Source organism: Meriones unguiculatus, chromosome 6 (assembly GCF_030254825.1).
Source record: "Meriones unguiculatus strain TT.TT164.6M chromosome 6, Bangor_MerUng_6.1, whole genome shotgun sequence".
In the NCBI taxonomy this organism is placed as follows: domain Eukaryota; kingdom Metazoa; phylum Chordata; class Mammalia; order Rodentia; family Muridae; genus Meriones; species Meriones unguiculatus.
Window position 1 is genome coordinate 43,649,411 of NC_083354.1, and position 22,639 is coordinate 43,672,049.

Sequence of the window (22,639 nt, forward strand, 5' to 3'; positions counted from 1 at the left end):
GTTTCCACAGGTGTCGCACACAGGACACGACCTAAGAGCTGAACTATGGTCAGTTGTGGCAGGTGGATCTCTGTGAGTTCCAAGCCAGCCTGGTCTATGACTTGAGCTCCAGGCCGGCCAAAGCTACATAGTAAGACCCTGTCTCAAAAAAGAAGGAAGTTGAATCATGAACAAGAAAAACTTTTCTTTTGTTTTTGAGACAAGATTTCATGTCTCCCAGGCGGGCTCTGAACTCACTATGTGGTCAAGGGTGATACCAACCTGGAGATGCGCTCCTGCTGCACCTCGGTCCTGGGGTTATAGGTGTGTATGTATACATTATATATATATAGGCGAGTGTGTATGTGACAGATACACTGTGCCTCTTTTATGCAGTGCTGGGACTCACACCCAGAGCTCTGAAATGCTAAGCAAGTGCTCTACCAACTGAGCTGCACCTTCAGCACCTTAGTTTTTGCCTGTCTGTGCCACCATGCCTTGCCTGAGACAACGCCTCACGGAGGAGAGGCTTCAACTGTCAGGTTCTTTCTAGTGGACCAGGGAGAGAAAAAGGAGTGAGGGACAGAGTGATGGCTCTGGCAAGACTGCCTAGAGGCAGGCAAGCTCTAGTCAGGAAGGGGCGGGGACAACGGTGGAGCTGCTGTGGAACCGGGCCCTGGGACCCAGCAAGCACGTTTAGTTTTGCATTTGGTAAAAGATGAGAGGGCTGCTCAGGCAGTCTGATGGAGCCCACAGCCACACCTCAAAGAACGGCTTTATTGATACTGTGAGGCTGGGCTGCCACGTAGGTGGTCCTGTAGAAAATACCTGGGGGCCGTGGTAGCTCAGCGAGGCACGGTCATCACTGCCACAGTAGAAGGGCACAAGGAACCCTGACGTGAACAAAGCCTGGGGTGGGCACGGATGCACAGACCCGCACTGGCTGGGGCCCCAGAACATTTTTGGCAAATATAAATCCTTGCCTTGGCTCAGGGCTGTTGGCAACCAGTTTCAGATGTGAGGGCTGGCCCAGGAGCTGTGGCACCAGTGTCCCTGTGGCCACTTCCTTGATGAGGAACTGTTCCTTCACAATCTTACCACAAATGGGGGTCTGGACTGGCTGACGTTCAGAGGCCCCATACCTGGCATTTTGGTTGTCTGGAGTTGGAACCAGGTAGCAAGGGTCCTGTGTAGTGTTGGCGAGAAATAGCAGAAGGCCAAAGAAACCCCCAGCAGGCCTCTTCCCTCTCCTCAGCGCAGTCAGTGCCCTGGAGTAGCTGAGAAACCAGGGAGGGCACGGGAGCAGAGGAGCTATGCCCAACATGGTCTGGAGTTAAAGTTTGGGGGGAGCTGCCTCGAAGGTGATGAGGCTGGATTCTGGGGCAGTCCCCTTCCCTGGCGGCGTGGAAGGTTTTTCTGAGGGCAGAGGACTGTCCTTTTTCGCCCCAGCTTCCTCTTCGTCATCATCCATGCTGGGCCACACTGACTGGTCCTCCACTCTCTTCAGCCGTTCATTAAGAGCCTTTAGGGCCAGTTGTCTAGAGGCGGAAGAGAAAAGACAGGTCACACTGGGTTTTGGAGCAGCATGTACTCTGAACCTCTACTCAACAGGCCCAATCTTTCCACCAAAGAGCTGTGTCCCAGAATCTCATCTTTTCCCTTCCTCACACAGCATCCAAGAGCCTGGAGCAGGATCCGCCTTTGCCAGTGAGGATGAGGACCCGAGGCCTCCTCAGAGCCAAGCCACCAGCAGGTTGAGAGGGCTACCTAGTGTTGGCAGCCTGCCTACCAGGCCAGGCACCATGATGCTTCTGAGCTTGCTGGCTAAAGATGGCTGGATCTCGTGCTTTGGGGCAGGAGTGGAGCGTGTTAGTCCCTGGAGATGAGTCCCACTTGAGCACTGCTGTCACTGCCAAGCCACCCGGTAGCACAGACCTTGAACTCATGGATCTCCTGTCTCAGCCTCCTGAGCAGCGGGGACTCAAGGCCTGTATCACCCGGCTGAGCCAAGGGAACACCCAGTAGTGAAGCAGCATCACCATGGACCCTTTCACCCTCCCCTCCTATGACAGTTTTCTTAGAGGAGTTTCCCCAGGCCATCCAGACCTCAGCAGACCCTCGTAGGAGAAACAGCCCATGCAGACAGGACACAGTAGGGCCTGCTGTTTTTACGGGGTAGACTTATGGGCATCATTTTCAGAAAAGGGGGGCAAATACACCTGGGGCTTTTCTTTAGGGCACCTAAGAAGACTCAAGCTGTAGGGCCCAGAACTGGCCTGCAGCATGCCTTGGGTGCTTTCCCACACCTTGGACACCAGCTAGAAGCTCCTTCAAGAAAGAGGTGCTCTACACACTGAGATACACAGCCTCATGGAGAACAAGGTCCTGAACGTTCAGCTTTTTGGCCCACAGAAGGTGAAGTGGCCACTTCCAGCTGGTCACGGCTCTGCCTCGTTCCTACTTCAGGCAGACAAGTCGTCCTACGGCTTTCCAAGATCTAAAATTTCTACCACACCAAGGAAAAAAAAATCAGGGACACAGGCTCCAACACACTCCAACCTGGCACAGGGACATTCCTGCCGTCACTCCTCAGGAGATGTCCTTGCCAGCAGTCACTTTGTCTCGGGGTCCTGAACCCTGTGAAATCCTATTTCTTCCTTGTAGCACTTTGGGTCTGAGAGTTGCATGCAGTCGGATGACAAACTGGAAGAGCATTAGCCCCCATGTGAGCTAACATCTATCAGTCTGCCAGAGACCCCCTCTTGCCAGGAATCTCCACTCTTCCTTTCTCTCCATTTTCTTTCGTTCTTTCCTTTTTTTTTTTTTTTTTTAAGATTTATTTATTTATAGTGTTCTGCCTGCATGTGTACACGGGAAGAGGGCACCAGATCTCACTATAGATGGTTGTGAGCTACCATGTGGTTGCTGGGAATTGAACTCAGGACTCTTTGAAGAACAGCCCGTGCTCTTAACCTCAGCCATCTCTCCAGCCCTTTGTCCATTTTCTTGATCCTGGATACAGGTTTTCTGAATGACCAGTCGATTCTCACAATCCAGGCCCTCTCTCTGGGTAAGGACGAGCCCTGGCCCAGCCCCACCTGGACAGCTCGAAGGACAGCTCTTAGAGCTGCCCTTTAAAGCTCCAACCCCCACAACCCCAAATAAGGTCAAGATGGAGGCGTCTTTAGGACACCCCCAAAAGCCCTAAAGCTGTAGGGCCCAGAGTTAGGGCTGCAGCATGTCCAGGCCAAGTTCCCACACTCATACCATCTTCAAGGAAGATGTGTTCTGCACTGAGCTACACAGCATCCGTGGAGAATTCTCCCACTGTGCAGTTTGCACAGGTGAGCAAAAGCAGGAACCTTTGACAGATGCTACGGAATAGGGCTGGCGAGCCATTTCCTGAAAAGTCTCGAGAACAACACTGGACAGAGCTGTGGATCTCCTGGGAGCTGGGAACACCGTAAAGAGTCCACATAGGTCTGAGAAGTAAGCTGAATTTAAAAGCTCTCTCCTGCCCTGGCCAAAGTGTCCAGTGAGTAACACCAAGAAACCGCTGCTGCTGCAGACACCTTGGTTTGCAGGTAATGGCCACAATGTCTCAGGCCTGCCTGGTGCGGTCAGCAGGCTCCTGCAGCGGGTCCCACAGCCTGTTGCCTACAGTTGGATGACACATGCCTGAAAGTGGGGTAAACGTAGTAATACCCCAATTATCCTACATGAAGAAGAAGGGAACCACCGACACAGACATCCCTCCCCAGCCCCATCACAGGGGAAAAGGACCAATAGTTTCAGTCTCCCACAGGACCAATGCTTAGAGTTTGGAAACCCTGAGGCAGCCCGGTTAAGTGGCCCAAGTGGTGAGAAACACACAGTAGAGCCCAGACACCTCCATACTGAGTTCCTTCCTTAAAACCCAAACCTGAATCCTCTTTCTGAAGCTGACCCCCACACATGCCTGCAGCTACCCTGTCTACGTAAAGCAAATGCCTCACGGGATGGCGTGTGACTCCGCCAGTGGTCTAGCCAGCCAAGATTTTGGAAAAGTTCACAGTACCTTCTCCGCTCTGCATCTTGAGGGTCTGTGCCCGGGAGGCTGATGGTGATGGAGGATGGCGCCCCCACATCATAGCGCTTCACCGTCTTCTGGCATATCTTCACTTTCACCAGGAGGCCATGCACCAAGTTTGCCAGCAGCCCCACGACGGGCTGCAGGATCTCCGGGAAGAAGGTGGCAAAAGCAAAATGATCAGCCATGTCCCCTCGGCCCCGGCTGTGGCGCTGATAGAAGCGAAGATATATCCAACTGGATAGCAGCCCAAAGCCATAGGAAGCCAGTGCCGGGCTCTGGAGCAGCGTGGCCAACCGAAGCAGCAGCAGCAAGGCCAGCAATAGCATGGGAACTACGCTAACTCGGACCTGGGGCACTCGCAGAACCACACAGTCTCCCATAGTTTGCTTGAGGGCCACCAGGACACCACCTAGGAAGCCCAGGGCGCCGTGGATACGTATAGTGAACAGGTAGACCAAGTTGAAGGAAGCCATGTAGGTGAGGAGGTAGGCGAAGGCCCCCAGAAGCCCCACGGACACATTCACCACCGAGAAGAAGATGAGCAGCTCCAAGGCTCCCCAGAGGGGCTCTAGTAATCGCCCGGCCACCACTACCGTAGCCAGGCTGATGGCCACGTCCCACACGTGCTGTTCCATGAGCCCATGAGTGGCCAGGGTCCAGATCCAGAAGTTGGGTGGAAAGAGGTAGCCTGGTGTGACCGCCAGGCAGCCCGTGTCCACGGCGAAGGAAAGCAGATAGAGAAATAGTACCACGGCGCACAGTGTCTTCACCACCACGCTGGCGCTGGCCAGGACGGCCCCCAGATGCTGGCGGGCACCGGGTAGGGCGCGTTGCATCTTCCCGGTGGACGTCGGCTTGAGGGAAGGTGAGGAAGTGGCCTAGGGGCCTCCCCGGGGCCTCGTTCCAGTGCGGCCCCGACGGGAGGCCCGGGCCCGGTTACTCACTGGCCTCTGTTCCTTGGGAAGGCTCCGGTTCCGGTCTTGCTGCCAGCCTATGCCCCTTGTCGGGGACCCGACGTTAGGCCCTGGGTGTCTGGGGCACGCCTGCCTGCCGGTTCCGTAGGCCCAGCGGCCAGGCTAGTGCTGATCTCAAGGCTGGGCTTTTTCCATCCGCTCTGAGACTGCGATCTGTGGGGGACTGGTGCCTTGTCCCGGCCCCAAGTCAAGCCCGTTTAGCTCCGGCTGGGCTAGCGTTTTGACTTGACGGTACCTCCTCCCTTCTCCGGGGCCGACAAACAGGAACGCCGCGCCTGCGCGCCCCCGCCGGCGGCCGCGGCTGTACGCCCTCTGAGCACTTGTCTTCCGGCTCCTCGGCATGCTGGGATACGGAGTCCTTGGGACCTAGTCGACCGGTTTCTGCACAGAACCACAAATCCCAGAAGCCGTGCGCCCGACCGGTCTGTAGCGTGTGGAGGCGGAGGTGCTTGGGAGTTGTAGTTCTGAGGGCTGAGTCCTCTAGTTCTTAGGGGTTAGGGAAGTAGGGACCAGTATCGCTGATTTGGGAAAGCTGAGGTGGTGACTCGGCGGGTTCAGGAGGCCACGCAGCCGTGGGCCACACACTTGTTGAATTCTCTGGAGGAGAATGGCCCTCTCTGTGACCTGTACAGGGACAGCAGTGTTTTGGTAAGCGGGTACGTTAAGGATGTTGAACGGTTCTGTTGCGTGAACTAACAATGGGTGTGAACTAACCGGAAACTCCACGGTCTGGCAAAAGGAGCCTAAAGGCGGGTAGAACCCTTGTTCCGTCATTTGGAGTCAATGTGATATTGACCAAGTTCCCGAACATTTTTGAAGTGCAATCTGACAAACCTTAAACAATGGGGATAATGGCAGGCTCTTCCTAGCTTAAGGATCAAGGCGTGTAGATGTCAGGCCATCTTGGGTGTTCACATTGCCCTTGGTCCAGAGAACTGGACCTGCTACGTGAACTCAAGTTTTTCACCTGAGAGGGAGTAAGGGGCAAGGCTGTGCCACTTCGGTGACGCTCCCCCCTCCAGAGACGTGGTTGTGCTAGGACTGGAGAATGGCTCGTCAGTTAAGAGCACTGGCTGCTTTTCTGGAGGACCCGGGTTCCCAGCATCCTCATGGCAGCTCACAACTATCTGTCACTCCAGTTCCAGGGCTTCTGACACCCTCCCACTATCACATATGCAGGCAAAACACCAATGGGCGTTAAATAAAAAAAATATATATATGTCATATACACTCCCTAAAAGTCGCAGGCTGGTCTCGGCTCACCTTCACACTATGGTGGTCATCAGCAGGGTGTTTCTTGAGACTTATCTAAAATCGATTTATTTTCTACATGTGTGTGTCTCTGTGTATATGCCATGTACTTGCGCAGGCCACAGAGGCCACAAGAGGGTCCCTGGAGCTGGAGTTGTGAGCCACCCAGATTTGGGGGCTGGGGCTGGGACTCGGGTTCTGTGTAAGAGCGGCGTGCTCTGTAAGTGCTCCGTGAGAGCACTCTCAACTACAGAGCCAGCTCTCCAGCCCTGAGATTTGTGTTTTTGTGCATTGTTGTTGTTGTTCTTCTTCTTTTTAAAGTGCATATTTTAAAAATGTGACTAGTTACATGTCAAGAGACTTTTATTATAAATTGCAGAATCCCTTTTAGCCATTGCTTTCAGCACAACCGCCTGTGTGTTCAAAACTGTTTCCACCCTTTTTTGTTTGTATGGGGTCAGGGTTCCTAGTGTATGGCCCTAGTGTTTGTTAGGTTTGGCTTAGTGAATTGAAATACAGTCAGGCAATGGTGGTGCACGCCTTTAGTCCTAGGACTTCGGAGCTTTCATCCTACCACTCAGGGGGCAGGTGGATCTCTGTGAGTTTGAGGCCCGCTTGGTCTATAGAGCTAGTGTTAGGACAGTGAAGGCTACACAAAGAAATCCTATCTCAAAAACCAAAACAAAATACAGAATCAAATAGTCAAATTTGAATTTTGAATAGGCAATTTTCAGGATAGGGATGGCCCATACAATATTAAAAACACTAGAAACACACACACACACACACAAACCAAACAACAACCACTGGCTCCAAAGATGCAAGAATAAGTTTATTCAGAGCAAAGTGAGAGCAGAGATTAAAGGGATGTACTCTCAAAACTGACAGTGGGCCTCGTGAGTGATAGTAACCAAGGACCAAAACCCTAATGTTAAAAATGTATCAGAGTCTGGGCGGTGGTGGTGCTGGCCTGTACTCCCAGCACTTCGGTGGCTGCAGCAGGGGGATCAGAGGTCCAAGGCCATCCTTAGGGATATAGCCAGGCTGGTCTACTGGAGACTCTTGCAAAAGAAACCACCAAAGTTCCCCTCAAACTAGAACTGACTGCGCTTTAGCGGACGACCTGGCCCCAACTGTGTATGTTGTTTCAAGGCACTGGAGCTGTTCTGGGGTAGGAGAGTAATTGCTCTGTGGTGAGCTCCTGCAGAGGAGCAGGGGAAGCCTAATCGTGCCTGAGGCCTGGAATATCCACCCCTCTCTCCCCTCTCGCACACCTGGCCTATAGAGGGAGACCTAGTCTGCTGCCTCCTGTCCCCCGCCTCCCAGCCTGACCTCTGTAGGAGGTCACACTCCAGGACTCCACACTCTGGATTATGTAGGAAGACCTACACACACACACACACACACACACAGCCTGACCTATGTAGGGCTCCACACGCACACAGGTCTGTCCTGGCTTCTGCCCTCCCTGCATCCACTTGCTGATGGGTGGGCTGATGTTGCATCCTCGCGGTGTGTGGGCACTAGCGTCTGTTGTGTTGCTCCAGGGAAAAGATCCGATTGTCCCGTCCTGGTCTGATCACACCGCTGAGCATCTCTCGTTGCTCTTTCTTTTGGAGTCCTGGTTTTGCCTTGGGCGCTGGGTGGTGGGTTTTCACACCCCTCCCCCCTTGAGGACAGTTTCTCTCCTGGATGCTTGTGATTTGATATGAAACAAAGTACTTTTCAAGGGTAGGAGCCGTGTATAATGCCCTTTGACCTCTGAGGAATAGGCCCGCAAGGCTTTTCCTCCCAACAGAGCAGGGTGCTACTCAAAGGTTATGGAAACCCATGGTCACAGCTACCCAGTCCTCAACCCAAGGCCCATACAGTGGATGGAAACTGTTTGAAGTGAAAATATGAACATTATTTAATAACTGATCTTCTGTAATAAACCATTTGAAAATATTTTACAAGGAATCACACACACAATATTTTACAAAGTTTCTTACTTTTTTTTTTTTTGTCGCTGTTGTTTTCCCAACTTGTCTGTACAAAATAGAATAACAACCCAAAGAAAGAAAGAAAAAAAAAAAAAGGGCAAAGAAAAGGAAATGGCCCCCAAGTCCCCCAGCCCAAGGTGAGGGGACAGCCAGGTCAGGTGGGTGATGAGAGGATCGAGCCCAGCTGGGGGTTGGACACTACCTGATGGGGATTGTTTTGTCTGGTCTTTTTGTTTGTTTTTAAACTTAAAATATATATTTATTTTTCCGTATACGTTTGTTTCTTTTTTGTTTGTTTGTTTATATTCTCCATTAAGCACCTGACTACACTACAGTTTACACACGCGCCCCCACAGGACTCAGCTGACATTGAGGCTGGGCACACGTCACGGACACCCACCCTGTCACCAGCCTCGGGCATGGACCACATACACACACACACACACACACACACATACACACTGAAAAAGCAACAAGCAACGTGACATTAATTAATGAAGCCATTAATTAATGCATCACCCTCCCCCCTCCTCCCGGTCCTTCTGAGCCTCGTGGCTACACACCCCTGCCCTCGGTCCCCGACTGGCCCCCAGGTAAGGATGCCTTTGGGAGAAATGACAAGAATGAATGGTGTGAAGAGATGTGTCCAGGCCCAGCCTCTGTGTGTGCGATGTGTTTGTATGCATGCATGGTGCAACTGTGTGTGTGTATGTGTGTGTGTTTAGCAAGAGAGGGGTAATTCGGCCTCCTAGGGTCAGTGTATGTGAGAGTGTGTGTGTGTGTGTGTGTGAGAAGAACAGAGGGAGTTGGGCCTGAGTGTGTAGGAACCAGATTGAGTAGTTGGGGGAATGGCCCAGCCAGGAGAGACCAAGTCACCCTTGCTAAGGCGAAGAGCAATGTCTGCCAGAGGGGTTTAGGCAGTGGTGTGTGGTCCTGCTAGGAGCCTGACACTTGTGAGGAATGGTTACAATGAGCACCTGGCAGGGTGAGGGGCACTTGGGGGGGGCACAGCGGCTAGAGGTGAGACAGAGAGGCCTTCCCCCAGCATTTTGGCACTGTTTGACATTCAGCTTTAGAGATGGGAGGACAAGCCAGGCTGCATCTCAGAATACAGGCAGAGGTGGGCAGAGATGGAGTGCACAGGCCAACGCTCTCACTGACCTCTTGCCCTGTGTAAGGCTTTGTGGGCCACCCCCTATGGTGTGTGTCTGTGTCTGCTAGTGTGTTCCCTTTGGGGTGTATCTAGTGAGAGTCTAGTGTCTGCTCTTGGTGGGGTCCAGGTGTGTGGGGTGTGTCTAAACCGATGCCATGGTGGAACTGCCCTGACACCTGCTGCCAGGCTGGGGTGTGGGTTTGTGGTTGTAGGCCTGAAAGGGCCAGAAGCCTGTGGGGGGCTGCCCCAGAATCTCTCACCACTACCATCTCACCTTCTTTTTTTCCCCCCAGAGAAGGTAAGTTTGGGCTTGGGTGGGGCCAGAGGGTCAGGTTAGAGGCACCCAGCAGAGGCAGGGTTGCCTTATTGAGGAAGTCTCCAGGCAGGTTGGTCGGTGGAGGCCTGGTTTGGCACCAGTACTTGGGGCCTCCTGTCCCAGCGGATGAGTCCAGGGTCTGCGGGCACTTGGACAGTTCGGGGTGAGATAAATCTTGAGTGCCAAACACCATGACACCCTACTTTGGGGCTCCCCTGCCCCAAGGCACAGGCTCTGGGGGGAAGGGGCCCATGTCCTTCAGTGAGGAAGTGGCCAAGGCGCTAGATTGGGAGATGTGGGATGGGAGGGTGAGCGAAAAGGCTAGGAGGCCAAGGCGGGGGTGTGATGTGTGTGTGTGAGTCGCTCAGAGGCGGCGAGAGGCAGCGAAGGAGTGGACTTGAGGCTGCGGCCGAGGCGGCAGGCCCAGGAGGAGCAGCAGCTGCAGGGAGACCAAGACGCCCAGCGACGGAGGGAAAGAGGCTCCGCGGCCACAGTCTGAGGTATCTTCCTGCCGGGGAGGAAGACAAGACATACCTGACTCGGCACCCAGCCGGTTCAGGCTCGTGAACATCGGCCGTGCCGCTCCCCGCGACTCACCGTCGCGTTGTAGTCGAAACAGATGTGTGGGCCTCTCCGGTAGCGAGGTCTTTGGACCAGCTCACACTGCTCCGGGCCGTCCGCTGGGCATGGGTGGGGAGTCAAGGAGGCGGTGGCAGCGACATTTGGGGGGGACGCGGGGCGGGAGGGGCTCGGGCAGCGGGGAGGGCGGGGGCAGGATACAGTGCGTCTCCTTCTGCAGCAGCCGGCCCGCCTCGCACTGGCTGCACAGCGGCTTCTCGGCCACCACGAACAGAAGGTTGGTGTTCGTCAGTCTCTGCGCGTGGAACAGCCTGGAGGGACGACCGGAGGGCGGGGCCGTGGAGGTTCGCTCCACCCCGGATCCCGACCACGCCCCTCCGGGGGAAGGCCACGCCCCGACCCGCTCATTTCCCCGCTGTGCAAGTACCTGCTGCAGTTTCCGCAGTCGATGATGGTGTTATAGGACGCGTTCACCGAGCCGAAGTAGTACTGGGTCTGCTTCACTACGCAGCTGCTCTCGCGCGTCTCAGGGCTGCCCTCGGCTTCTGCCGGGTCTGCGGGGCCCAGACGCCTCAGCCCCGCCCACAGACCCTGACACGGTGTCCGCCTCAGCTTGGCTCAGCCCTAAGCCCCGCCCTCCCAGTGAAGTGGCCGCTGGTACCGCCCCGGATTTGGATCTGAGACGGAGCCTCCCAAGCCCTAACCTACCTGCCTGGAACCAGCTGTGGTAGATGAGGCCGTAGAGTAGCTGCTGGAATAAGGACCTGTAGAGCATGGGGCACCAAGTATGGGCGGTCAGCAGAGGCCAGTGCCTTCCTGGCCTCCGATGCCAACCTCTCCTCCAGGACTCACCAGGCAGCCGCAGAGGTCCACCAGGCCAAGTTAAGGAAGTCTGCAATGGTGGGCTGCAGTAGAGAGAGGAACACAGTTGCCTCGGGTCCTAGGTCAAATCCAGCTCTCTTAAACGTTGAAGGTATGAGTGGAGGGGTCACTGTAGGTGGCTCTCCCAACCCTCAATCTCCAGGCATTTCTGGGAGCTTACCACAAAGACACCCCGGGGTGCAGCGCCCAGGTTGCCAGGAGGCTGAGGGGCACAGGCTGACTGATAGTCATACGACTCCTTTCGGGTGTAGAAGGAGTTATTGTACAGCGCCAGCATCAGGTTGGCATCCACCTCACTGAAGAATCTGCCGACCTGGGATGCAGGGAGAGAGCCGTAGTCACAGGGCCCGCGTGCCACGACTCCAGAAGGCCCTGACTCACGCCTTCCTTCCACTTTCTTCCCGACCCTCACCTGGTCCCACTGATGGTTCTGGTTTGACAGCACCAGGAATCCTCCGTCATCAATGAGGACACAGAGCAGGTCCTAAAAGGTAGGGAAGGGAGAGGAAAATGGCCACGGGTCCTGCCCCATACTCTTTCGGGCTCTAGCAGTCCGAGGGTTCAGAGCGAGGGGCACCACTCCTCTAGGCATGGCAAGGGTGAAGTCAGGACAGGGTGTCAAGACCTAATGGCTAAGGGCCAGGCCAGGAGTCACACAGTTGAGACCCAGAAGCCCGGGGATGAGGGGAAACTGGGGTCCAGAGCAGAATCGGAGCACACGCACCTCGTTGTTAACCTCGCAGTCCATCTCACAGTGGCTACTGGGGCCGCACTGCTGGGCAGAGAACGGGGCGGGGGGAGGCTGTGAGGCGCCCACCCATTTCCCTCGTTTTCGTTACCCTTCATAGGCTGGTTCCCCAGGCCATCTGCGGCATCCCCTATCTTCCCACAGGTGCTGGAGCCTGGTGGCAGGCTTGTTAGGGGCCCCTGGGCACTCCAGAGAGGCCCCTGCTGGGCACACTCCCCTTCCCCTGCCCAAATACCTTCTGAGGTTGGTCCTGATGGGTACGGTTGCTGGCAAGCACCTTGAACTTTTCGGCCCAAGCCTCTAGGTCCAGTTTGACCCCCACCACTGTGGGAGAGAGCAATTGCCCCCTGTGCCACCTGCCTGGGCAGCTTCCTGACTACCACCTTTTGCCCCACCTCAGTCTTAGCACTCACCTGCAGGCCTCAGGGTTCGACGACCTAGACTGAGCTCCACCGCCGTGCTGACGAGGACCCCCACTGTGTCATTCTCCAGCTCCAGTGGTCTTAACAGGGCTGGAGTGGATGGGTTAGAGCGGTCAGGACTGATGGCTGTCCATCCTGGCCACTCCAGACTGGGCCCTACCAACCCAGGGCTGCACCTAGCCTATGCCTACGGCACCCCATACAGTGTTTGCCGGAGTCTTTCTCTTCACACATCCCTGGTCTCAGCTGAGGCCTCCCACCTGCTGCTGGGCATTGTGGAGACACTCACAGTCCTGGTGTGGGGGCTTGAAGATATAGCCATGGTTATCCAGGCTGCGGCGATAGAAGCTGGCATTGAAGGGTTCAGGGTTCTCTGTCCAGTCTTCGGCTGCCCTAGAGCACCCAAGACAGGCAAAGCGCAGTGGGTGTACAGCTGCATCTTACGGTGTACAAAGGTCTCAGCAGCGCAGAGGCTTCTGGGTAGCAAGGTTCCACTTAGGGAGAGTTCTTGGTGAGTGGGGTTGGTCACTTACTTGTTGGGGAAGACACGTGTGATACCACCATCAGTGGCAGCGAATACGGCTAGCAGGCTGTACCTAGGGGGAAACAGGGAGGCGGGAGTCACAGGCCTGCCTTCTACTGTACAAGGCCAACCCCAGCCTCCTGCCACACTTAGCCACACACAGCCTGGGTGGCGGTGCCTACGTGTTGAGATCTTGGTCCCGCCACACACGCTCCACTAGCTGCTGGGTAATGCCTGTGTCCAAGATCAGGTTATGCAGAAGGAAGTTATTGCCTGGAATAGAAGGACAAGGTGGAGGGATGTTCGACTGGAGCTCCCCGTCACTCCTTCCCCCAGTCTCCAGGGCTCTGGTGAAAGCCTCCTCTATGCCCTGACCCCAGGCCCTGCCCAGATCCAGCTGCCCTGCCCTATACTCACACTGCTTGGAGTCTGGGGTCACCTTCTCCATGAGCTCAATGAAGTTTTTCAGGAACTCAGTATTGTTGTCTGAGGCATTCAGGTCCTTGCAATACTCTCTGAGGGTGGGGAGGGGCAAGAAGAGAGGGTTTGGGGGGGCTGCACAGGGCAGAGGAATCCAGGCTTCCCGACAGGTTGGCCTGGGCATTGGCTGAGAAGTCCAGGCTGTGGTGTGGGGACCGTGAATATTCTCACAGGCTGTGGTCGCCGTGGGCCTGTAGGCTGCTGGGGCCTAGTCAGGGTAGGTAGAGAGGGCAGAAGGAGGAGGTCTGCTTCCTCCAGCCTGCTGGGTTTTCTCTTTCCTGGTCTTGGCCCTGCAGAACCTGCCACCTCTCTTGTATAGCTGGACCCAGATGGCACACCCAAGAGGCCTCAGGAAATACAAATGTCAGTGTCTGGCCCATCCACCTGTATGCCCTACAGTGTTCCCACGGGTATGATGTATGGCCGAGTGTCAGTGTGTCTAAGACCCCATCCTGCCTCTTCCCGGCCTTTGGGCTGTGCATTCTGGTTTCCTGGGGCTCACTGTTCTCATCATGCCACAGTTGGGAGGTCGGCAGGGGTGTGTGGGTCCTCGGATTGGCTGTTCCTTCTGCTTGATATGGTCTTCCCTCAAGTTGGGTAGGCCCTCACCAGGCTCTGGGTCCAGAAAACATGGGTACGGCAGAGCCCTGTGCAGGTTCTCGGAGAACAGCGTTTCTTTGCCTCCCCTGATGGATGGTGCCACCTCCCTCAATCACCTCCCTGCCACCAGGGACTCTCCCCAGTGGCCTATAGGACAGCAACTCTGTGGGCAGTTTAAAAACAAAACAAAACAAACAAACAAAAAAAAAACCCACTACTTTCCCAGGCTGTGCTTGGACCCACAGTTTACTGTGAGCACCGGGGACTGGATTCTCAGCCACAACGGTCCACCGGCCCTCAGTGCCTTTGGGAAGTGCACCCTCACTTAGGTGTGAGTACACCCAGTGACAGCCACACAACCATGCACAAGGTATGCCCCACACATGAAACATACGTTCACCTTTGTAGGACACCTCATTCACACTTGTTCAGCTCTCCCGGCCCGGTTATAAGAACATCACTTCCTCCAGCCTCTTCAGGATTATGTCTGCTGGACCATCCTCAATCACTAGCGCACACAGCCCGCCCCACACTTAACACTTGGCCTCTTGCACATACATGTACACAACGACTCACAAATACAAACGTCCACAGAGTCAGAAATTTGTGGGTGCATGCACGCGGCGTGTGTATGCACAGAGGTCAGGAGTGTCCAGAGCCCCATGTGGTGCCAGGGAGTGCTTGCATCCAGAACCCAGGTAACGAGGGATGGCTTCAGCACCAGGGGCCGTGGCCTCCTCAGAGGTAGCTCAAGGCAGATTGTGTCCACTCTAGGATGCACATGTGCACGCCGAGTGTGTACTCCAGGGATGGCCAGAGAAGTTCCTCAAAGTCCTTGCCCTCCCTCCTGTCCCTCCCCGCTCCTCAGCTTAGGATCAGCACCATGGCAGTGCCCACAGGGGCTCTGGCTGGCTCAGCCCTCAGACCCACACAAACACTGACTGACACAGGACAATGATGGGGAGGGGGGGTCAGGTGGAGGTATGGGCAGGACCCCACAAACCAGAGCAGCAGCTGCCCAGCGAGGGTGTGCTGGGGTACAGCCAGCCCAAGGTGGAGAAGGCTCCTTCCTGGTTGCCTGGGAAGTCATAGAAGGTAGCAGAGAACCCAAAGTCTGCCTGCCCCGGGCCTGGTGGGAGACAGGCTGTGGGCTGCCGGCGACTGCTGCCTGGTGCGGCTACATGGCCTCAGTATGGACACAGCCGCACATACCGGGCCATGTATCCGGGTTGGGAGCGACACTGCACAGGACATAGACACACAGAGCTCCAGGCAGCAGTGCAAAAGGAGGTAGGGCCAGGACGGTGAGGGGAGGGGAGGACGCCTCAGCAAGGCCACACGCAAGCTACCTGGGAGCAATGAAAACATGTCCTTCAGACTCAAAGCTGCTGGGGAGCAGGAACTCAAAATCTGCAACAGAAACGGGGGGGTTATCCGGCGGAGGCTGGGGAGGCGGGAGGCCAGGGGGCTCAGAGCTGATGGGGCCGAAGGGACAGGTTAGGAACGGGGCGGCTTGAGGGAGGGGGAGACACCAGCAAAGAGGGAACCCGCCACTTCCGCGTTCAGGTTTGAGCCAGAGAGAAGGGAGGGCGAGGAGGGTGTAGGGCCTGTGGAGACTATAGCATCGCAGGAGAAGGGCAGTTATAGCCAATATGTTGCCCGGGCCTGGTCCTCTGTCGGCAGTGAGTCCCTTGGCGTGGCTGTATATGCTTCCATACTGCTGTATAGCACATATACACGGACACACACACACACACATATATATACACACACTGCTTATATATATGCATGGTCTGGGGGAGGCGCCAGTCTTGCTCTTATCACATCCATAATGGAAAAACCGCATGCTGAGCTTCCTTTGCCTCCAAAGAGACTTTGAGGAAGGGAATTGGCTTTTGGCTGCGGATTGGTTTTTTGTTTTTTTGCTTTTTCTTTTTTTTTTTTTTTTTAATCTCTCTTTGCCGCAGCTGTCCGCATTTTGGTTAGCTCTTGCTTTTGTTCTGTGGCAGGCATCAACATGGCCAAACCGAAAGGGTTTCTCACGGGCACAGACAGTCCAACCAGAGACGGGTGTGGGCAGCTGCTGGCTGCAGTGCATCGTGGAGTGGGGTGTCCTTCCTGGCACAGGGTGCTGGGTGAAGGGAAACCCTCAGGGGGCAGGAGTGCCCCGCGGTGTGTGATGAGACACAGGGTGTGTGTGCTGGGCTCTTGCACACCTGCTTTCCTGGCTGGGGAGCTCAGGGTAGGTGGGGCGGTCTGGTCTCCCCCCTTAGGAGTAGACGGGAGTGTCTGGGTGGGTGGTCTGACCGGTCGGCCTGTGCCTCAGGCTTGTGAGCTGTGCATGTGTGTGGCATGGATATGGAAGTGTGTGTACATGTTTGTCTCTGTATGGTCTTTGTGTGTACTCACAGGCCCGTTCTGCCCATCTAGGCTAGATTACCCTGCTGTGTGCATATTTTATTCTTTTGAGACAAGGTCTCCTGAAGTCCAGGTTGGCTTAGAACTTCCTTATCTACTTGAGGATGACTTTGAACTTCTTGTAAACACCTTCAGAGTGCTGGGATATGGGGATGCACCATCACATCTGCCTTATGTGATGCTGGGGGACTGAACCCAGGACTTTGGGAATGCCAAGCAATGGCAAGCACTGTTGCAACTGAACTGCACCCCCAGCCCTGCTTCGTGCATCTGTGAGGGCCCTTGGCTTGTAGAGTTCTGGCAGCCCACCTCCCTATGTTTTTTTAAAAGATGGTCTCTGTTGCCTTGACTAGCCTTCAATTCATGGCAATCCTCTTTCCTGTGCCACCATACTCTCCCTACCCTATCCTCACCCACACTCCAAACTCTTTCACCCCAGAGTTTTAGTTATCCCAGATGAGGGATTTTTCACTGTTACCAAATACTCCCATGATGCACTGCAAAGTTCTGGACATAGGGAACTTGGGCTGCTTTGAGGGGCAGTCACTGGTTGGACTGTTCCTTTCTGATAGGACTGTGAGGTAGGGTCTGGACACAAGCCAAAGGGGAAGGAGTAGGGGTAGGGAAAGGAGGAGGAGGAGAAAGAAAAAGGAGGGAGGAGGGACAAGGAGGGAGACTATACTATGTCTGTCATGTTACCAGGGCCTTGAAGTTCTAGGGTCAGTGGTGGGTGGGATGTGGGAGATGAGAGAAAAGACAACTCAAGCCAGTGGGACTGGGTGTGGACCCCACCATGACCCAGGCCAGCAGGGGCAGCTTACTCCCTTTGTTGGACTAGGCTAGACAGGTGCCTGGGTTTCTCGGGGAGTCCCCTGCTTCCAGGTTGGGGGACAGCTCCGTGTGGTTCTCCACACCTCCCAAGGTCAGATGTTCCTTGGAAAGCAGTTCTCATCTTCATGGGCCTCCCCCCTCGAACTCCCACTCTTCTCTGCCAAGGCCTGGCAACTCACCATCCACTGTCTGGGAACCGGGAACTGACTTAGGAACCTTTTTCTTTGTCACTAGCCTGGTTTCCTCCAGACTGTTTGGTTGGTTCTTGGGATCTGGAAGATCCCACCCCATACCTGGAGAAGCCTACAGTTCCTGAGTCTGCCTTTATTTTCTCAGGGGAATGGCTTTCCCACACGGATGGGCCCTTCCTAGGAACAGCAAGCCCCTAAGGGCAGGGATAGCCCAAAGGTCCTTAGCAACGCCTCCAGAGCAGCAGAACACGCTTATTCCCCGGGATGGCTGGTCAGCCTTGCCCTCCTCTGGCAGGGTTGCTTGCTTTGTGTGACCCCCACAAAGGCTTCTGAGCCTTGCCACCTCTCTTCCAGGAGGGATGTGAGTTCAAGGGTCACATCAGAACCCAGAGGCCTAAGAGCCATGCAGAGGGCACTTGCTGGGACTTCCCTCTCCCATAGCCTTATTCGAGCCTCTCTGAGGGCTGGCCTAACAACTGCACCTCAAGCCTCCCGCCCTGCTGGGTGGGTGGTGATGGAGAAGCATCCATCTCTGTTCTCACTGTTGAGTTGCCTTGGAGGGGCAGAGAAGTTGGGGAGGCAGGGGTCTTCCCATGGGGTCCCACAAGGACTGGGGAGTAGGAGGAGAAGGGTTTTGGCCCACAGGACACCGGAGACCTCTGTGTAGACTGCCCTGGAAGTGGGCTACTGGCTCTAAGATGGGATGTCAGGATTAGAGGAAAGGCAAGAACTAAGGATGCTGGGAGGGAGCCCCAGAGGGCAGGGGTGTGGCTGGTCCTGGGCAGGAAGGGGGGCAAGCAGGGGCGTGAGGGTGGGTGGGGAGAGGAGGGTGCGCTGGTTCTGAATATACTTGCCCTTCAGTTTGCTGATTGGCACTGGGACAGTCCACCAAGAGAGAAAGCGAGGAAAACAAAAACACAAACACAAAAACAAACGAAAAGGGGGAGGGGAAGGGGAGGGGCACAAACAATATTTTATTCAATGGCTGTTTGAATGAAAATATTGTGTCTCATCATCATACTGAAAGGAAACTTCTTGCAAAAAACGACATGAGAGAGAAAGAGAGAGAGAGAGAGAGAAACTCAAAGGAGATGAGCCCCAGTCGGCCAGGCAGGTGGGGGGCGCCCGGTGGGGGGAGCCCCAGCCTCCCTCCCAGTGACTTCTGGCATTGGGCAGGCAGGGCCAAGCCTGAGATCCAGGCCTTTTCAGAGAGGCCTGTGGTGAGCATGCATGCATGGGGAGCCACAGGCAGAGGATTGGGGGAGCTGGAGGTAGGAGAGGAGAGGAGGCAGAAAAGGGAGAGAGAGAGAGAGAGAGAGAGAGAGAGAGAGAGAGAGAGAGAGAGAGAGATGGTGTGTAGGGGTGAAAGAGGGAGGCCCCAAAGGGAGAAAGGAGAAGGGTGTAAAACAGGTGAGGGAGAGAAGAGAGGAAGGAAGAAGGCAGACAAAAGGGTGAGGGTGAGGGCAGGGGATTTTAGGGTAGGGAGAAGGGCTGGAGGGAAAGTAAGGAAATGGAGGGACTGAGCAGAAGCGAGAGGCAAGAGAGAGAGGATGCAGGTGAAGAGAAGAAAGGAGGAAGAGGAGAGAGGAGATGGTGAGAGAACATGGCATGAAGAGAGGGGGCAGAGGAGTAACAGAGGACAAGAGACCTCGGGAAAGAGGCCGCACCACAGAGGGAACAGGGGAAGTTGAGCAGAAGAGAAGGGAGAGGAGGGGTGTCTTCTAGGAATGTAGCCCCCAGGAGTGTTCAGGGCAGGCAGGCTAAGGAGGGAAGACACGGGGTAGGAAAAACCAAAAACAATCCTCAACAGAAACCATGAGAGAATGGTCTAGAACCAAATCTGAGAAAAGGCAAGCATGCAGATTTCCACAGACTTCCGAAGGCTGGTTCCACAGCCTGTGGGCACGCCTGAGGCTGGGCAGACTGGGCAGGGGGCCTGCCTTGCCAGCAAGCATGGCTGGCTATGCTGCCTGGGGCCGGCCAAGGGTGCAGGGGCAGAGGCAGGGGTGCAGGGCGCAGGCAGGGGCCAGGCCACTTACACTTGACCTGCAGTATCTGGTCGCTGAGGTTGGCTTGGAGGTAGAAGGTGCTGTAGGGTGGGAGCACCAGCCCCAGGCTGGGGAGGAGGGGAGGGGAGAGCACAGGTCACTGATGGGGAGAGATATTTCACACTAACTTTTCCTTCCCTAGGACCCTGGAGCCAGAGAGGCCCAAGCTGTGGCACCCACTCCTCCCCCACACAACTGTGTATCCTAAGAGTTAGCACCTTGGAGATAGATACCAGGGTCCTGAGCCCTTTCCTCCTCCAACCATCCTGGAGGCTTTGAACCTACTACCTATTAGGACCAAAATGATTCTACACCCTACTGCCCACCTCAGCACCCACCGTCTCCTGACCAACAGGAAGCTTTCGAGGGGCTGGACATGAACCCTATGAGAGCCAGGAAGCAGCATGGGCTGGTCCTGGGCCATGACAATGCTCCTGGAATGGACCACAGGAGCAGCTGGATGGGGCACATCGAAGACAGCCCATCAGGACTGGCCCCAAGGCTGCATGTGCTGCTGTTTGTGATCCCTGGGGTGTGAGACCCCGAGACCCTCCTGGTTGAGGGGGACATGACAAGTGCGTTGTCCTGCCCTCAGGCCTGTTCTTCTGGGACCTGCTGCTTGGTCCACAGGGCCCGGCAGAGGCCCCGGAGGGCCAAACATCTCAGGGCAAATAAACAGTAAGGACAGGGGTTCAAGAGGGGAGAAGCAGTTGGGTTCAGACTTCAGGGTCGCTTTCGCCCTTCTCTGTCCGCCCAGCTGTGGCTCACTCACCTGTAGTTGGTGCTCCTTATAGGCACCCAGGTGTAGTTCCGAATCACCTCATCTATGTACCTCTGGGAGAGGAGGCTACGTCAGGTTCTTGGGTGAGCAGGCCGGGGTGGGGAGGTAGGGATGGGTGCCCATTCTGATGCCCCTGTTCCCCATCCTGTGCCTTCGTACCTCATCCAGGGACTTGACCAATGTTCTGATCTGCTTGTGGCCCTTGTTGCCATCAATCATGCTGCGACGGATCTGCAAGGGCCGAAGGTGTGAACCCTCTGCTCCTGTGCCAGCCATCCCCTTCTCCTCCCCGCCTTCATCTCACCTCCTCCTTGTTCTCGTCTTCTAGCTCTGCATCCAGAAAGTCCAGGGTCACAGGCTCCCGGAAGTTGGTAGTCTACGGGGAGGCCAGACAGGAAATCAGGAGTCCTCACCTCGGAGGCTTTCCGTGCCCTCCGGGGCCACCCGCTTGGCTCACCTGGGGCTTGAGATTGGGATGTAGCAGCACGTAACCGTTCAGGTCAATGGCGAACACATAGCCGTTGGCGCCAAGCTGTGGAGTACGGATTGGGGGCTCAGAGGGCTGCACCGGGGTTTCCTCAACTCCGAGCTGTTCTCTAGTCTGTTTCCCACACTGCTTGCCAAAGATCCCCTGCCTGCCATATGTCCCCAAGTCTGCCTTTGGGTCCAGGACTTGCAGTCGAGGTCGCTCACACACCAGCCCCCACCAAGGGTCGTCTGGCCCTGTAGGTAGGCATTCTTCCTGGCCCATGGAGGGACCCGCCAGCCCTACCTGCGCGAGGTCCACAGGGCCGCTGCTTTTGTGCCACTGTGGCCCTCTTGTACCCACTGCTTTCTCAAATCACGCTTTCCTGTCCCCGTTTCAGTGGCACTGTACAGGAAGGAGGGACTCTTGGGATCCCACAGGCTATGTGGAAAGCAAGCAGGAGGGAGTGGGACCCTGGGGCGAGCTTTTGCCTCTGGTAATTTTCTTGCTGTATATGGGGCCTCTCAGGCCAAGCAGGGGTTTTCACAGGGTTCTGGCTTAGCGCTGTCATACCTTTCCCACATCCCCTCGCTTTCATAGCCGAGACCCAAGTTCTCTAACTATGGGCTCCGATTAGTCAAACTGCCATCCCCTCCCTTCCCTGATTCCAGATTCTGCCTTTCAGGCTTCTGTCTGGAAGAATTCCCTCTGTTTCTCTGGCCTGCTACCTGTTGCTATAATTTGGCGGTGGGCCTCAAATGGATTCTATCTATCTATCTATCTATCTATCTATCTATCTATCTATCTATCTATTTATCTATCTATCTATCTAAGAGACAGGATCTCTCCGTGTAGCCCTGGCTGTCCTGGAACTCATTCTGTAGACCAAGCTGGCCTTGAACTCAGAGATCCATCTGCCTCTGTCTCCCCAGTGCTGGGATTAAAGGCATGTGCCACCAGTGGTTGCTGGACTTGAACTCAGAGCCTTTGGTAGAACAGTCTGTGCTCTTACCCTCTGAGCCATCTCTCCAGCCCCGAGCCAGTGGGTTTTATGTTTTTAAAATTAAAAAAAAAAAAAAAAATCAAAGAACTGGAGAGATGGCTTAGCAGGTGAAAGCACTGACTGCTCTTCTAGAGACCTGGGTTTGATTCCCAGCATCCACACAATGGCTCACAAACACCTGTAACTCTAGCTCCAGGGGATCCAGTGTCCTCTTCTGGAATCCAGAGGAACCAGGCACAGACAAACATGCAAGCAAAAATATCTACATACATTGAATTTTTAGAAAGTAAAAATAATTATTTCACAATGTGAAATTATATTAGTATCTACAAATAAAATGTTATAGGCCATCAGGAATGGTGGCACACACCTTTAATCTCAGCACTTGGGAGGCAGAGGTGGGCAGGCCTCTTCGAGTTCAAGGACAGCCTGGTCTACGTAGTTAATCCCAGGATAGCCAGAACTATGTAGAGAGACCCTATCTCAAAAATAAATAAATAAGTAAAAATCCAACCAATAAAAATGAAACAAAACTGTCTGGCCCATATGTTTGTGATTTGTCTGCAGCTGCTTTCACGATATAGTATTAGCATGCAAAATGGATGTTTAGGTCAGCAAGGCCTGACACAGTCCCAGACTAATCATTCACAAGAAGCATGCTGTCTCCAGCTTTGGGACCCCCCCCCCCGGGGAATTCTCTCTTGGTTCTCAAAGGTCCCTGTGGAAGCCCTTCACCCCCCGTGTCTCCTAGGCTGAGCCTGGCTTGCATCACCATAGAAAGCAGAGCAGGGTGGTGGGCGGGTGGACGCTTACTGTGTAGTTGGGAGTCAGCCTTTTGATATCATTCAGGGCCACATCGATGCCCATCACACCCAGGATCAGCTGGTTCTGGGCACAAAGGAATGGGACGGTACACTATAATGAGTCAAGTCCACGGAGG

General features: G+C 54.9%; 2 protein-coding genes across 8 annotated transcripts in view; both read right to left on the minus strand.

Annotated features, from left to right (window-relative positions):
- Positions 1-742: 742 nt before the first annotated feature.
- Tmem115 (transmembrane protein 115) lies at positions 743-5,395 on the minus strand. The gene is made up of 2 exons (XM_021663626.2): positions 4,037-5,395; positions 743-1,517 (listed from the first exon to the last, which is right to left on the minus strand). Exons 1-2 carry the CDS (start codon positions 4,885-4,887, stop codon positions 1,313-1,315), a joined length of 1,056 nt encoding a protein of 351 aa, XP_021519301.1. The 5' UTR covers positions 4,888-5,395; the 3' UTR covers positions 743-1,312.
- A 1,692-nt stretch (positions 5,396-7,087) lies between these two features.
- Cacna2d2 (calcium voltage-gated channel auxiliary subunit alpha2delta 2) overlaps positions 7,088-22,639 on the minus strand; it is a 127,535-nt gene continuing 111,983 nt past the window's right edge. The window contains exons 17-39 of one of the 7 annotated variants that reach the window (XM_060385320.1): positions 22,513-22,587; positions 20,688-20,762; positions 20,535-20,606; positions 20,390-20,461; positions 20,222-20,283; positions 19,441-19,517; positions 18,256-18,276; positions 15,311-15,371; positions 13,299-13,396; positions 13,064-13,154; positions 12,892-12,954; positions 12,648-12,751; positions 12,350-12,448; positions 12,172-12,260; positions 11,913-11,960; positions 11,601-11,672; positions 11,349-11,501; positions 11,159-11,211; positions 11,015-11,070; positions 10,734-10,860; positions 10,507-10,617; positions 10,325-10,412; positions 7,088-10,235 (exon numbers count right to left, since the gene is read on the minus strand). In XM_060385320.1, coding sequence (XP_060241303.1) covers positions 10,092-10,235; positions 10,325-10,412; positions 10,507-10,617; positions 10,734-10,860; positions 11,015-11,070; positions 11,159-11,211; positions 11,349-11,501; positions 11,601-11,672; positions 11,913-11,960; positions 12,172-12,260; positions 12,350-12,448; positions 12,648-12,751; positions 12,892-12,954; positions 13,064-13,154; positions 13,299-13,396; positions 15,311-15,371; positions 18,256-18,276; positions 19,441-19,517; positions 20,222-20,283; positions 20,390-20,461; positions 20,535-20,606; positions 20,688-20,762; positions 22,513-22,587 — 1,911 coding nt within the window. In that variant the 3' untranslated portion in view covers positions 7,088-10,091. Of the gene's footprint in view, positions 10,236-10,324; positions 10,413-10,506; positions 10,618-10,733; positions 10,861-11,014; positions 11,071-11,158; positions 11,212-11,348; positions 11,502-11,600; positions 11,673-11,912; positions 11,964-12,171; positions 12,261-12,349; positions 12,449-12,647; positions 12,752-12,891; positions 12,955-13,063; positions 13,155-13,298; positions 13,397-15,310; positions 15,372-18,255; positions 18,277-19,440; positions 19,518-20,221; positions 20,284-20,389; positions 20,462-20,534; positions 20,607-20,687; positions 20,763-22,512; positions 22,588-22,639 lie in introns of all 7 variants that reach the window. The other 6 variants (XM_060385319.1, XM_060385322.1, XM_060385324.1 and 3 more) reach the window with 6 other exon arrangements.